The sequence below is a fragment of the Polypterus senegalus genome, chromosome 18 (assembly GCF_016835505.1).
Source record: "Polypterus senegalus isolate Bchr_013 chromosome 18, ASM1683550v1, whole genome shotgun sequence".
In the NCBI taxonomy this organism is placed as follows: domain Eukaryota; kingdom Metazoa; phylum Chordata; class Cladistia; order Polypteriformes; family Polypteridae; genus Polypterus; species Polypterus senegalus.
The window spans coordinates 34,078,622-34,094,921 of NC_053171.1; the positions used below are offsets into that span (position 1 = coordinate 34,078,622).

General features: G+C 40.5%; 1 protein-coding gene across 2 annotated transcripts in view; it reads left to right on the forward strand.

Moving 5' to 3' along the window:
* Positions 1 to 16,300, forward strand: part of ltk (leukocyte receptor tyrosine kinase) — a 165,662-nt gene that overhangs the window by 140,534 nt on the left and 8,828 nt on the right. For both annotated transcript variants that reach the window (XM_039741471.1, XM_039741472.1), the window contains exons 20-25: positions 10,023 to 10,209; positions 12,107 to 12,197; positions 12,358 to 12,422; positions 12,575 to 12,704; positions 14,754 to 14,851; positions 15,135 to 15,227. In XM_039741471.1, coding sequence (XP_039597405.1) covers positions 10,023 to 10,209; positions 12,107 to 12,197; positions 12,358 to 12,422; positions 12,575 to 12,704; positions 14,754 to 14,851; positions 15,135 to 15,227 — 664 coding nt within the window. The remainder of the gene's footprint in view (positions 1 to 10,022; positions 10,210 to 12,106; positions 12,198 to 12,357; positions 12,423 to 12,574; positions 12,705 to 14,753; positions 14,852 to 15,134; positions 15,228 to 16,300) is intronic.

Genomic DNA, 16,300 nt, shown 5'->3' on the forward strand with positions numbered 1-16,300 from the left:
AATCTTTTTCTTTCTCGGGCAAAATGGGTGGTTTGAATGAAAATTGTGAATTTCAATGCTATCTCAGGTGCATCTCAGGATATATATGCAGATATGTACTTGTAAAGATCTGCAATTTGTCATCTTGTTCTTAACGTCCTGTGAATTGAACCCTGTTTTTTGATTACCAATGTAGAAGATTGCTGGATTGAGCTCTTTATGGGGAATCTGAATAAAGTGGAGAGCTGCGCTATTGTCATTAAATTGTTCAGCCCTGCTAAAATAATTTTCCTAGAATGTTGCAATTGATTTTTTTTTTTTTTTGGTAAAGGGCTTTTTTTTTGTTTGCTATGGAATGACTTTTTGCCCAATGTGTTTTAGTGTACCAAGTGCCCGATATAATGTAGCAGTGTGGAGCAAAGCTTAATAGATGCGTGTTTTTATACTGCATTACTTTGAAGAGCAGTCACATTGAAGTACGTGTCTTGATTAAATGTCGTCTCATTCATCTTTGTAATTGTTCTGTATATAAAGAATGCATTGGACTGCTCTTGAAGCCTTATATGTCTTTATCTTGCTACATTACAGGCAAGACCCTCTTGTGTTCTCCATCCCTAAATGTACATGCTGTTTGCTCAACATCTCTCTCCTTATACAAGCATGTTTGTTTTTTTCTTTCACTGCCACTCATTGCATATTCTTTTTTCTCAAGAGACTTTTTTTATTTCTCTTGACTGCACTTTTTGTGATGCTCAAACCTTGGTATTCTGGGTGTCTGTCACTGTTTACCTGGTATCATTAGATAACACTGCTTATGCAGTGGTGTGCACTTCTGTGTTGATGACAAAAGACTTATTAAACACGTATAAAACTCCAGAGCTATATATTGAATGACCTAACTGTAACAGGTTAGGACCAGAGCACAGCTCATGTGCAGTTAGTGACTTACAAATTAGAAATATCTAAGAGCTGTTGTTCTTTTATGCTTTATTGTTTTGCTGAATATGAATTATATATCATGTCAGGAATCAAGTCGTTTTTAGGTGTCAGAGGAGATGCTACACTACTATGTTATGTGCCATTAATGATCACTTCTGTCTTAGTTTGTCATTCTGTTAGCTTCACTTACAACAACATCTAAATGTATGTGTGACATTGTCAATTTATATCATCCATATCACTTAAGCTCTCTATATCCAATATTATTAAAGATAACTATATTTTGTATTCATATTTGGAGATCATGGTGTGTTCTGTTTTGTGTTTATGCATGTTTTTGTGTGTTTATATTTTCAAAAAGGGCTACTCAGACTTCTGATTGCTGTGGGCTGTAGACAAGCAATATAAAAGTGTATTTTGCTCAAGGCTGCAGTCTTATCAGTGTCTTTATTGTGATCAGAGATATGACCCAGATTTGGAAGAGCTGAAACCAGGCTCATTGCTAACATTGATGCAAATACTGAACTGAATGCTTAAATTAGAAATCCACATGAGGGGTAGTAAGGCCAGCTGATGACATATTAGTATCTACCATTGACTTTGTGTAGATAGATATATCTTACTGACGTGTACGTAGACTGTCCTTCAAGTATTACATGTCCCTTATGAACCCATGCATTAAAATAATCATTTTGAATGTAGAGAAAGGCAAAAGCATTTGATAAGCCATATTAGAGCAGACTATTCAGTCCATTAGGCTTGTTGGATTTGCCAGTAACTACACTGGTGCAAAATCTCATCCAGATACCTTTTTTAAAGTTCTCAGAGTTTCTGTTTCAAATACATAACTGAGCAGTTTGTTACAGATCCCCACAACACTTTGGGTGTAGAACTGCTTTATATGTTCCCTTTTAAATAAACTTAAATTTCCATTATTAAATTAAATGAATTTCACTTGATTAACCTTGTCAATGCTTTTAGTTTTGTAGCTACTTATTCTGGGTTAATTTGTTGCTTTATCAACTGGACAGTTTATTAATTGGCTCCCTTTGTAATAAAAACTGTAAGCCCTTGAAAGTGAATCATCCTCATGAGCTAACAACACTTCAAACAATGGCCTATAAAAATACCTCTATACAGTATATCTGTGATTGTTTTCTTCATCATCTGTCTTATATTATCTGATTAATTTTGTGAACGCTGTTTTGTCAGTACATTTGAGCTTGATTGCCCTCTGAAGCTGAGCTTAATAACAGTTAAAGGTCTTGCTTGATTATAAGTCTACTTAGTCACAGAGAGAAAGAGAGAGAGAAGGAGACATGTGCATCAAGCTCAGTGTCTGTCTATCCAAGTGCTGGTTCTTGGGCAGCCATATCAACAGCTCTTTGTGTAAGGCTAGGGCCAGGGATAGACAGGACTTATGTTCAATGTAGAGAATGCTCCTGCACAAAACTTTACTCACTCTTACTGGCCAGTTTCTAATTGCCAATGAACTGAATAGCCTCAAATTTGATCTATCAAAATCCAAATACTTGCATGACTGAGGTTGCACAGCCTACAAGTGAAAGAAGATTAAAAAACCAAAACAAAGCTCAACAACAATGTAGTAAGACATACAAATTAAATGGGTAGTTTCTATTCTCAGTACATTTAACAAAAAAGACCACCAAATATGTCATGGTGCCCAATAGAAAAAACATTTATAATCCCGATTTACTTCCGCATCATGCTCATGGATTCACTTTTTGAAGGAAGGAGCAAGACAAAGCAGAGTACAAAATACCAACTTTGGTCACAGAGGCCTTTTGAATGTCTCTTGGTGATGCTTATTTACGCAAGGCCCAATGGTTAGCATGACAGCAGTGTTACTGGAAGTGCTTACATATCAAATTGAAGCAAGTGTAAATAGATCTGCTAAACCTGTGCTTCTCGTGTGTTCTTTTGCATCAGCTTACTGTACCGCTGTAGCGTTCTCTAGGTCAATTTGGAATGACATATTCAATTTAGTTGTTATATACTCAAACTCACTCTCTTGCTTTCTCCTCCCCCATGATTGCACTCGGTGTACCTGCTTGCCATTCAGATCAGCAGGATTCTCCCTCACAGCACATTCCAAGAGTGGAGCAGAATCAGCAGGGGGGCCCAGACACCCCACTGATTGCTGATAGAGACTCACTGGCATCTGCATGATCAGCCGTCTAATTATGAGCTTCTCATCAGCTTAAATTTGCATTTTGTTTTGTTTTTTATGCTGCTTTACTGATTTTTTTTTTTCTTTCTTATTTTGGATTCTAACAGAGAGATGCTGGTCGATGTCACGTTCCTCTTGGGCTTACAGAGCAGATACTTATTTAGTTATTTATTTAAGTAAGCCTAATATGAAGGAGGGAGGGAATGTTACCAACATTTATGGACCTCAGTATAAACAGTACTTCACATTCTGCACTATGAATGTTATTTCAACTTGGTGTGTTTGGGGACACATGATAGGCAGTTCAGCTAATACCTGGTGTGGCCCTCTGAAGCTCCTTGAGACACATTACATGGCACCTGTAATTTAAAAGAGACTTCATGTTCACATCCCTGTGCTTGGCTCAGTTGCAATACATTTCAACAAAGTCCTATGCTAAATATTTTCCCATGTAAATGTGGCTCCCAGTTCAAGTCTTACTATAGGACACTTATTCCTCAGTTTCTGTATGAAGTTTCATGCTCGCTTATTAATTAAATGAGGCATTCAGCTCATTTGCCCTGTAGCCCTTCCACCCCTTTATTATTATATATTTGGCTGACACCTTTATTCTAGACATTTTTCACAAGCTGAGCACTGGTAGGTTAAGTGACATGCTCAAGTTCACAATGTCAGTTTAGAGATGAAAATTGGACCAGTAGCTTTGGGGTTTAAAATCCACTGTTTAACTACTAAGCTGCAAAGTTTTAGATCTGAGCCGTATCCAGTGCAGGTCATGCATGGTCTGTTTAAATGAGGTTTGCAGCTGATGTCTTTGTCTACCCCTTTACTTCTTTGTTTTCCAGCCAAGTTCTATGCTGGAAATATCTCTGTGTAAGGAAGCTTCTAGTTTATTCACCAGCGCACGCCATCACTCCTTTAGTGTCTGAGCTCGCTCTCATACTAACTGTGATCTAGCTCATATGTTTAAGACAATCAGTTCATTTATAAGAGTGACCGACCGCTCTTTCCTATGTGTCAAAGCAGAGTTCCATACTGGCTATGGTGTCATGTAAATGAGGCTCATCTCTTGTTTTTCTTGTTTCTCACACTCAGTTTTTGCTTGTGCTTGTGATCCATACCAGTGTTTTTCAACCAGTGTGCCATGGAACAATGGTGTGCTGTGAGAGTTATATAGGTATGCCGTGGAAATAATAGTGTAGCACACCAGGGCCTGAACCTGAGTGTGAAAATCTCCTCAGGTGGTCAAAAGCTGTCTGAGGAGGTCAGAACTACATGGAAAAGCTGGCATAAAAGCAGCTCCATGTTGCAAACACAGCACTTAGAGCACTTCAAATGTGTCTCCTGGCTGCTGTAGTCCATCTGCCTGGGGATGTGGTTGCCAGTGAGCCTCACAGGGTTGGTGGACAGTGGGCAGAGAGGAGAGGACAAAAGAGACAAAGAATCTGGGAGATGCCACCAAAGTGCTCACTAAGTATCTGCAAACGCTGATCTCAGAGCTGCTTTTTGCTCCCGTAGCCTAGCCCCTTTGGGCAGTTGAGCACATGTTTGAGATATAATGTGTTTGTGAGTAGTAGAACAGTGGTGTGCCATGGGAAGTTTTTGATTACAAAATGCCTGCCATCACAGGACAAAGGCTGGGAAACGCTGATCTAGACACTTGTTCGGACACTGGATTTGAGTTTTGACACAGCCAACCAAATATCCTGCCTTCTTAATTGATGGGTGACTTTTTTTCTTCTGAGTAGCACTCAGATTTAGCATGGCATGTCACAGCAAAGTCAGTAATTACACCCCTAATGTCAGATCATCACTCTTCAGCTTGAATACTGCAGAGTGCAGAATTCAAACTGCGATCACAAGATGCCATATAACCAAGTGCAACTGGCTGCCCAGTGGAGTAGCAACAGGTAATTGTTTGGCTACACTTTTTGATTTATACCGTTGCCTCGTTGCATTTGCTTAGAAAATAAGTGTTAATTAGAATTTCTCAGCAGGCAGGAGCCTGTCTTCTGATAGCATAAAATGAGATCCAGCTGAGTTTCAACATGGTTCAGACAGCTGTCCTGCTGGCCCATTTCCTCCCTTCAAGGGTGAAAGTTGAGTCTGTTCAAACAGAAAACGCTTCTGGTGGGCAAATTTCTAGTTTTTCTCTCAGTGTTTTTTCTTTTTTGTCTGTCACCCGTATCATTTTTACTATAGTATTTTAAAATGAGGGCAGGTCATGGAAATCGTGGAGCTATGTATGGCCCTAACCCTAACCCTGTTTTCTTCTGTTTTAAAAAATGTTAATTACCATGGTAAATTTACAACATGTCTCCAGCTGGAAATGTATTGCAAAATGGTAGAAAAGTATATTTGATGCAGTTAGGATTGTAATTGCTGAGGAGAAATGTTGGTTTGGTTCTTATTTTCCAGCATTGTATAAAATGCATATGATGAAAATAGCACACAAGCTTTAACATACTGTGTGAGTTTTACCCCAGAAGTTTGCTATTTAAAATACAGTTTATCAATGTATGTGTGTTTCACAAGCCACTGTACAACATTATGTCTTGCAAATGTGTTGCAAAAATATCCATCTATCCATTTTCCAACCCGCTGAATCCAAACACAGGGTCACGGGGGTCATCTGGAACCAATCCCGGCCAACACAGGGCGCAAGGCAGGAACCAACTCACCACAGTGCAAAAATATCCTTCACATTAAAAGGCACCATATGAAACAAATGTACTAATTAGTCACCATTGTTTTGTGCATTTATATAATGTTGTGTGTGTGTGCCCTGTGGTGAGCTGGCACCCTGCCTGGGGTTTGTTTCCTGCCTTGCACCCTGTGTTGGCTGGGATTGGCTCCAGCAGACCCCCGTGACCCTGTAGTTTGGATATAGCGGGTTGGATAATGGATGGATGGATATATTCATGGTGGCATTTCAAATTAAAAGGCACTATATGAAATAAATGTAGCACAGAGACCTTCACTGTAGCTACCATTCAAAGTGTTCAGATGCTTTCAGCGTAGGTTTGTGTAGTAGTTAATCATACATTCTGAAAGGCACGTGCCGTACTATTTAGAAGAAATATGTTAATTATCACAATAACAAATCTTTCTGTCTCACGTTGAATTGAGCTTTACTTGGTGAACTAATGATCATAAATACATTAAGTAAGGGCAGCACTGTCTCACCTCTCCAGAGTCCTGTGTTCAAATCCCAAGCCGACACCATCTTTGTGGAGTTTTGGTATTCTCCCAATGCCTTTATTGTCTTTTGTTTGTGTATGCTGACTTTTCTCCCACGTTCCAAACTCTTGCAGGCTGGTTTAACTGGCCCGCTCTCAACTGGCCCAGTATGAGCGAGTCAAAGTGTGTACAGGTCCATTATACCCAGTGTTTGTTCTTGCTCCATGTCTAATGCTCCCAGAACCCCCTGTTATCTTGAATTAGATAAGTGAGCACATCAAATAGATGTTACATTGCCAAATAAATATTTTGCATGTTGGACATGTGTTTATGTTTGAAACTGTAAAATAAAGGCACATTATTGTGTCAAATGATGTTTTGTGGGCCTAAAATGCAATACATAAAACAAAGTCATCATCATTATCCGATTATGCATTTGTGTCTGTTTCACAATATTTTTCATATTGCTTCATGTACGCTAGCACTGTTTAAAATAAAACACAATGACCTTTATTTCCACAGTGTATACAACTGACAAGCAGATCTTGTATAATTTGTTTGACATTGAAAGGCACTGCATAGTAAATTCTACAAAATCACCAAACTTACTGCACAAAAACTTTCTCACAGTGATGTTACACCTGGAAACATGCTATATAAAATATAGTGGTTAAAAATCATAATTACTATAGTGCACACATCCTAGACTAAAAATATTTTCTGATGGTGTTTATGTAAAATATATGCTGCACAAAATGCCCACATTTCATCTTCGCGCTGAGTGGCATTCACAAAATAAATGACCGCCATACCCAAGTAAAGAACTCTTTATGACAGATGTGCGAACTGAAAAGTAAAGCAAGTACACTTTAAAATAAACCAAAAAAAGAAATTTTATTACATAAAAAAGCCACTGGGTGTTTCCCAAACTCCCACCCACATAATTTCCGCCTGAAGAAATGCTAGCTGTTTGGGAAGGTCAGGTTTGGTAGGACATGATGAGAAACGCTCCTGTAATAGTGTCTCTTCACCTGAGGTCTCCGTCACGCAGGTTGGTAGTCTGTGCCTGGGTCCTGCGCAGTCTGCCCTCCAGCCATCGACACTTGGAGGTCCAAGGCACATGGATGTTTACACCACCAGCTGAAGTTGCCTTCCTACACTTCGCCAGGCAGACTACCAACCTGCATCGTGGACACCCACTCCCCTGCAGCACTGTGCGGGGGGGTGGTGGTGGCAAAACAGGTGAGTCTTGATGATTTTGTGCTGCGTTCACCAAAGAGTGAAAACTGGAAAGCAGGGTTCCACAATCAAAGAGTGGAGTAAAGTGTAGTCTGCAAAAATGCTGACTCAAAGAACTTTCACCAACTGGATTTAGTTTAACATAATTAAGAAGTTGTGTTTCCTTTATTCCCTAAACCTGCTGTACAGTAACTCCTGTAGGCCCCCCTAGCTACCCAAAGTATAATTTTGGGCCAGCAATAATTGCTAAAATTTCCCCAGATTTAAAAGAATACTTTTTATCTGAAATAAGCTACAAGTATATAATTATTGCCATTGAGATGAAGTGGCACAACCTGCCATTAGAGCATCGAAGTACAAATGTTCTTCTAGTCACGGTGCCTACCAGTGAAGAATGCAAGAGTCAGGATGTGGTTGACTCAAATCATGCTATAAAGTAAAGACATAAATGGAATGTCTCCATAGTGCAGCAGCCTACCACCTTGGTTTACTTCCAGGCCAGGGTGCAGTCTAGGTGGACTTTGGTGTGTTCTTCCTTTTTTTTAGAGTGTTTGATGCACTAGCTCTTGCTTTTTGGCTGGGTAGGTCACTGCATTTCAAACAATGAAGATGCCAGTTCATAGCAGCACCATGACTGAATGAGTCATGTAATCTGTGTGCCACTTTTCAAAAAAATAAAACAACTGCTCTAAATTATACTAATAATGTGCTTTGAAAAGTCTTACACTTTCATAGTGCCTTGTAAAGTGACGTTTGTCAAGTTGAGTGGGGAATCTAAAGGTGCCCAGGTGTGTGTGTTTACATGAACTTTGCTCTGTGCCAGCCACACATTGCCAGTGATTTAAGCTGTGCTTCCTTCCAGCTCTAGGTTAGAAAATGAGAGGTGAAAAACAAGACAAGTCATTTTTAACAACAGTTTTCTGATTAGTTTGTCATCTAGTGCCATCTGGTGGTCAGTGGATGTATTGTTAACTTTTGTTTTTGATATTCTGTTTATCTTTTAAGTGTGTCTGTTAGAGCCTCTTAACTTTATATAATTTGTTGAGCCTTAAGGGGGGGGTCCTCAAGTTCAGTCCTGGAGAGTCACAGTGTCTGCAGGTTTTTATTTGAACACATTTACTTAATTAGCTGCTAGTAATTCCTGAACCAACAAGACTGTGCTTTGTTCTTGTTAAATTGCTTGCTTTTAATTACTTCTTGTTTTCTTTAACCAATTGTCAATTAATAATGAGATGCAAATGATAAAGTTGCCACCAACTCATCGTCTAACTTGGTCTCATTTACACATTTGTGTGTTGATTATGAAGTATATGTTTTAATTAGAAAAAATGGAAGAGAAAACCCCTGGAGGATTTCAAATTACAAAAACTGCTTTAGTATACAAATAAGATCGATGATACTCTCAGAAAAAAAAAAATCTGCCAATATGGAGGTGAAGGGAGTTTGGCTGTGAAATTAGCACATATTCTTCATCCCAGAGCAGTGTTTCCCAACCTGTGGACCATGGCCCAAGGCAGCATTGCAGGTGGGCTGCAGCCGACCCCACATCAAATCTTGCCTTCTATAGACGATCTTGCTCAATTCCCATTGGCAGCTTTGTGGTGGATCACGGCCTATCCTGGGTGAAAATCCCATCCACCGGTTCAATGATCATGCTCATTTCAGAGCAACAGATCACACTCGAGTCACTAAGGTGAAAAACCATTGAAACGCCGTGATCATGCGGCAAAGCCCTCCACTAGAATTACAAATCTGCATGATAGTCACGGGAAAGAAAATCTGCCAGTACGGAGGTATAGGGAGTTAAGCTATTGAAACCAGCAGTTGTGGTGGACATTTCTTTCTTTATCCTAGAGCAGCATTTCTCAGACTGTGGGTCATGGTCCACTAGTCCATTGGTCGGCCATGGCAGCATTGCAGGCAGGCCGTCTCCAGACAAAACCCCACGACCCCCCACCCCTCAAGCTTTGACGATTGTGCTTGATTCACTAAGGGGGAGCACTCCACACTCTCACTGAGATGATTGACCCAAATTCATGGAGGGGGCCAACCTACTGGCATGTGAAAAACTGGGTCGTGACACCACAAAGGTTGGGAAACACTATCTTAGAATGATCTGATGTGGCAGATTAAAAGTTATAGAATAGAATAATTATTATTATTAGCAAAAGTTGACTTTTAACAAAAAAGTGCAACTACTGCATACCTGCAGGACCAAACTTCAGGACCTCTGGCTTAGAGGCACCAGAAAGTCCAAGAAATGGGCTCTGAACATAACTCTTAGGGTAAAAGCTTTCTATTCAGCCAGCATTAGGGCATTGGGCACACTTTCCTTAGCCTCAAGTGTCTAAAGATGGCTTGCCCAAGTTCTTCAAACTAAGAATCCTAAGGAAATCAAGATGATCTGAAAAAGATGTACCAGAAATATTTATTGCCATTCCTCTTACTCTTCTCTCTCCTGCGTCACCCAATACCCCCAACACACCCCACATAGTTTACTACAGGAAGAAGAGCCAGCTAGAAGCTGTCCGTATGCGTCTGCAGAGCCCCGAGTACAAGCTGAGTAAGATCCGCACTTCCATCATTATGACCGACTACAATCCCAACTACTGCTTTGCAGGCAAGCCAACATCTCTAGGAGACCTGAAAGAAGTTCCACGTAGAAACATCTCCCTTCTCAGGTAAGGAGGCTGAAAAAACCTCCATCAGCCAGTGCCTACTTGTTCATCCTGTCTTTGCCTTCAAATTATAGGACACTTGTTCAAGCAAAGCTAAATGAACATGCTACCCAAAAATGGTATTTTTTTTAATATGTTACCCCATGTAGTTTTGTAGTAGATAGATAGATAGATACATTACTCATCCCAAGGAAAGAAAAAATGTAGTCTCATGTTTTCATGCAGAATATAGATATAAAACGTAATGACATAATAGAAGCCAATGGTGACCAATGCTGAAAAATGGCAAACAATGTAAAAAAAAAAACATCCATGGGAAAAAAGGACTCTGACACGACTTATATGGCATAATCCACATGTCTGTTATAAACTCTTATGTTCAAAATGTGCAAAACATATACATTTTTTCCTAGAATGTTGCTTCATATTTAGTCCTGGAAAAATTGGCACACATCATTAACAAGAAACGCAAATCCACCTGGCATTGTCTTGTTGTGGCCACGAGGCCGGACTCAGACTGTTACTCTATAAAATGTTGATTTCTTTATTTTATGTAGGGGAAGCCAGCCTTAACTCAGCTTACACACAATCACAGACACAGAAACATAGCACATTAATTAAACAAAACAATGATTGAATGCATTGAATAAGTGATGAATGCTTAAACAATTAAACATATAATGTGCCTGCAGAAACCCATTTAAAAAAGCCCAACAGCAAAGAGTAACAGAGATGGAAAAGAAACCTGACAAACCATGAGGTACAACAGATAAACAGTAAACACTCACGACAAAGTCCAAACACACAAATGCAGATTACTGTGAAAAATGAAATTAGATCCCAACTGAACAGCCATTTAAATGTAATGTAACGTAAAGTTTTGCTTTACCATGATGGGGTTGTTTACTTTGTAGAAGTTGGAAGTGCTCCACAGACGAAGACGACTTCAGCTCAGACAGAGTCACAAAAACAAGCAGGTACAATACAAGAGCGCACATCCAACAGTAACTTACGGAGAATGTCATTGTAATCCGATTGAGGGGTGATTACGATCCTGCTGGTGTCTTACGGCTTACTTTAAAATGCTGCGCCTCATCTTCTTTCCCCCAGCAGCAACAATTAAAGCTGCCCAAAGATGCAACACTTCTGTGGCTGCTGGGAATTGCAGATCATTTTCAGTAGCTCTGCTACAGAAATCTTGAACTGAACATAAGACACTTGAACTTTGAATAAGGGAGAGAGGCAGATCTTCAATTCAGTTTAAGCATACGACTGGACAACTGGCATGGATTTTTGCAACATGAGAAGCTTCAGGTTATTTATTTATTTAAACATTTACTGTTATATGACATTGGTCATCACTGGCTTGTATGGTTTCAAACTTTTTTCTCTCCATTCTGCATGGAAACTTGGCACTAAAATGTTTTCTTGCCCATCACTACAAACTACATGGGGTAAGTAACATATAAAAAATACCATTTTTGGGTGAGGTGTTCCTTTTAATGTGTAAGTTGACTATGGTGTAATTCGATGTTTCTGCTTTTTCATAAAACAACTGAATTGACCGGTCCAATTTAAGAGTAACCATGAGGCAATGACACTCTTGCTTACCAGTAAAATGACTCCATTCATCAGAAAGAGGACTAACTGGAAGGAGCTGTTCCTTCAGATTTTTGGTATGGATCAAGAGACCAGTTGTTCCCAAAAGGTGTTTTCTTAGCCATTCCCTGCTTCTTCCTCTTAATTATTTAAGAGTTCTGCCTTGTCCAGCAGCTATGAGTATTAGTCCCAAAACGGTGAACCTGGTGATCACATGTTAAAATTATATCAAGATTTTCTATAATCAAATATCGAAGAACATACATTTGATTTAATTTTTATGTTCATTTCTTCCCACCAGGGCCCTAGGTCATGGAGCATTTGGTGAGGTATACGAGGGCCGCGTGTTGGGAATTCCAGGAGAAAGTGGCCCACTGCAAGTTGCAATCAAGGTAAGACTTCATTGGGACTCTTCAAAAGGGACAGAGTGAAAGCATGGGTAAATGCAGCCTGAACAGAAGGTGACCCTTCTTGTGGCATCGAGTTATTTGAAATTATGGAGGTCACTGTAGATGTGAAGACACGTGGATGAGTGTGATATCTCACTTACAGACACTCCCAGCAATCTGTTCTGAGCAGGATGAGATGGATTTTCTCATGGAGGCTCTCATTATGAGGTAAGAACATCCCACTACTGGGGGAGTATGACAAAAATATGCTGCTTTAACTTAAATCACACTTACATAGTATGTCCCCCCCTCATCACCCTTGCAATTCGTTGGTCTCCATCAATCTTTGTGATAAGCTGCTTTCTGGAATGTCTTTGCAGTAAGTTCAACCATCAGAACATTGTGCGCTGCATTGGAGTGAGTTTGCAGACACTGCCACGCTTCATTCTGCTTGAGCTGATGACTGGTGGTGACATGAAGAGCTTCCTAAGGCAAAATAGACCTCGACTGGTGAGTGCCCAGTAATCCTAATCCTGCACCTGACCAGCCAAGACACCATTGCTGTAACCACAACATGCTAATGCCAGCCCTGCTTGATTTGCCCACAGCCCTTTTGCCAGTGGGCATCACTACTGCTTTCCCTTCTAGGGTCTAGCAGCCTGCCCTGTGCTAGTATCAGTTTCTCATGTGCTCAGAGTATTGTAGCACCCACCTAATAGTTTTAGTCCCTTGTGCAGCCTTTCTTGTAATATATGCTTACAGCTTCTACACTTGTGTTTTTCAACAGGTTTATTTATTGACTCTTTGTACTTCTTTGTGGTGGTGCACCTTAATGGCTAGTAGGTTGTTGATTCAATGACTGGCACTCATTCACAGTGTGATCTTGATGAAGTCACCCATACCCATCTTGTACTTCAGCTGTGCAGACATGGAAGGGTGTCTTACTGTAGCTTGTGCTGGTGATCATGTCCTTGTAAACAACAGTGCATCTGGTTCAATGCCCTACCAACGGCTCCCTGGCTGACCTTTAGAAAATCTGTTAAGCTGCTGGCACTCCAGTTGTAGAAATACATATGTGTTTATCTTATAAGAGAGAAGAGATTACAATGGATATTCACTGTGGAAAGGTAATAAAGGTTACTTGATTAGTAATATATATATATTTTTTGTTCTTTATTTCACCTTATATAATTTCTCATATTAGGAATTAGGCAATATTAGTTATTAGTTTTTGCATACCCCTTGGGGTCTGAGCACAGGGTCAGCCATTGTACAGCGCCCCTGGAGCAACTGAAGGTTAAGGGCCCTGCTCAAGTGCCCAATAGAGTATCCATGTAAAGCACAAGATGGACAGTTTAGCACTCACTTACTTATCGACTTGCTGGTAACCTTCAGCAAATCACTTGGGCCACTGGTGACCCAGTATCAGACAGAGATACAACAAAATGTACTATACTAATATGTCATATATGAAAAGTACTCACTTCACAAAAGTAATCTATGAAAAATGGTTAATTGATTGACACTGGTCATATAAAGCACAAGGTAACTGCTGTGGACGCTAGGGGTCGCTTGTAAAACCCAACAGACAGACGTCCAAGACACACGTGTAAAAGCACCAAGAAGTGTTTTTAATTATTTTCTTAAAATAAAGTGCACAAAGCACCGTGCACTCCACAATTCTCCAATACTCAATAATAATTGTGAATTTCCCCTTGGGATTAATAAAGTATATCTATCTATCTATCTATCTATCTATCTATCTAATAACAATAATCAATAACAATACAACAATCCTCCACTCCCAGCAGCTTCGTCACCCAACCTCCCAACTCCGGCTCTCTTTGCTGGGTCTCCAACAGTCCTTTTTATATTCCTTGACCCGGAAGTGCTCCTTCTCTTTTTCCGGGCCAAACGGCACATCATCAGTCCTCAAATATCCCGGAAGTACTGTGGGCTTCTGTCCTCGTGACGCCGAAATATTTCCGGGTTGTATGAAAAATAAGAATCCCCATGTCCTTTAGGAGCTCCCCCTGGCGGCATCCAACAGGGCTGAGATAATGGACTCAACGTCCCATGATGTCCTGCGGGAATCTGGGGTACATTTACCTTCCAGGGGAGCTGCCACCTAGCGTCCTGGGGGAGGCAGTATCCTGAAAAGGCTGCCCTTCTCCATTCCTCCCTTCCTGGAACGTCCCGACCGGATTGAGCTGCCGGCCATCTATGACACTGCGTTTAAAGCTCACAGTTGACATCCTGAGTGGCCTTGAAAATGTCACATAATTTGCTGGTGTTTCAAAAATACGAATGAACGCAATCATACCAATGAAAAGTGCTTGGCAAGTACTTCAATTGAAAATGTATAAATAAAATAAAGGTTGCTTGATTACTTCACACCTGAAAGCACAAGGTAGCCAGTTCAATGCCACCACTGGCTCCCTGAGTCCAGCAGCTGAAATGCCCAACAGTGAAAGGTGTTAAACAGGTGCTGACTGTGGAAAGATGCCATGTTAGTTAATCGTGGTCTTCCTAATCTGACTGTATCTCTTCTCTTGGCAGACACAAAAGTCATCACTCTGCATGTTGGACCTGCTACACATGGCACGGGACATTGCCTGTGGCTGCAAGTACTTGGAGGAGAATCACTTTATTCACCGGTATGGAGAAGGAGGGAGTTGGGCTTAGTTGAAGCCAGCAGTTGCAACAGACATTTTTTTTCTTGTGCCCTGCCTAGATGGTAAACACAAGAGTGACCTTTGTAAAGTTGGGCGCCAACACGTTCCAGTGAGTTGGTCGCAGCATTCTGTGGTTACTCTGTGGCCAGGCTTGTAGATTACTAAGCGTTATAACGTGTGGCCTCCAGAGTGCAGCTCTGATTGGAGAGTCTATATTCTTTTCACGCATCCTCGAGCTCTTATAATTTTTGTTTCACTGTTTTAGAGACATTGCTGCTCGGAACTGTCTTCTGACTTGCGCCGGATCTGGAAGAGTAGCCAAGATTGGTGACTTTGGGATGGCTCGCGATATTTACAGGTACTCTGTCCTGTCAGTCAGTCAGTCCTGTATTCTCCACAGTTGGCAATTCTAGGGAATTGTAAAATGAGTTATGAGTTCATATTTTCAGCATATGTCATCTTTCCGAATGTATAGTCAATTGATCATTCTTGATTCTAAATAAAGGATAAACATTGAGATTCAACATTTTGACACTTAAAACTTAACAACTTTTTCAGGGATATCTGGTTATTTAGCAGATAGATCTGAACCTGTGAACTTATGATTTCATGTTGCGTTCTTTAAACATAAATTTACACTGTCTGGCACCTGCTATTTACGTAGGATATAGAGCACAAGACGTTTAACAGATTGCTGACATTCTACTGGCCAGACTAAACACACTCATCTTTTTGATGGGAAAGGTAACTGGAACACTCAGAGAAAGCTGGTATGAACACAAACACACAGTGTGACCCGACATTTGCGCGATAGACATATGTGTGCCGACAAAATCGCAAAAGTTTCATTAAATATGAATTACTAGTTTTAAGTATATATAATGTTTATTTTAGAAGTCAATATTATGAGACGCAGCATGTCATCAGCACGGCATGCAGATAGTCCTTAAGATCATGCCCTGCATATATAGGAAGAATTGCAGCAAGGGCTTCCCACTCTCTTGGCCTCTCTCGCAATTTTGTCGGCGCACATTTATCGAAAACCAGTTATCGGGTTTGTCGGTCGCGGTTTTGTCAGGGCACATATGTCTATCACGCTTTTGTCAGTGAACCACACGCAGACACCATGCAGATGATGAATAGAGTAGGTATTGAATCTGAGTCCCCAAAGCAGTGAGGGAGCAATACTAAGTACTGTACAATCCACCTGCAGAGCCCATAAAACCTTCATGTATCCATGTGCCAAATCCACCTTATCCAGTTTTTGGGTTGCAGTGAACTGGAGTCTACCCTGTTTAAATTGAACTAATCCTACTTTTATTCCTACCCACACATACTCATACTGGATAAAATGAGAGTGGCCTTGGAGATGTGGGAGGATACTTCAGTACCTGTAAACCTCACAAAGACACAGGAAGAGCAAACACACAC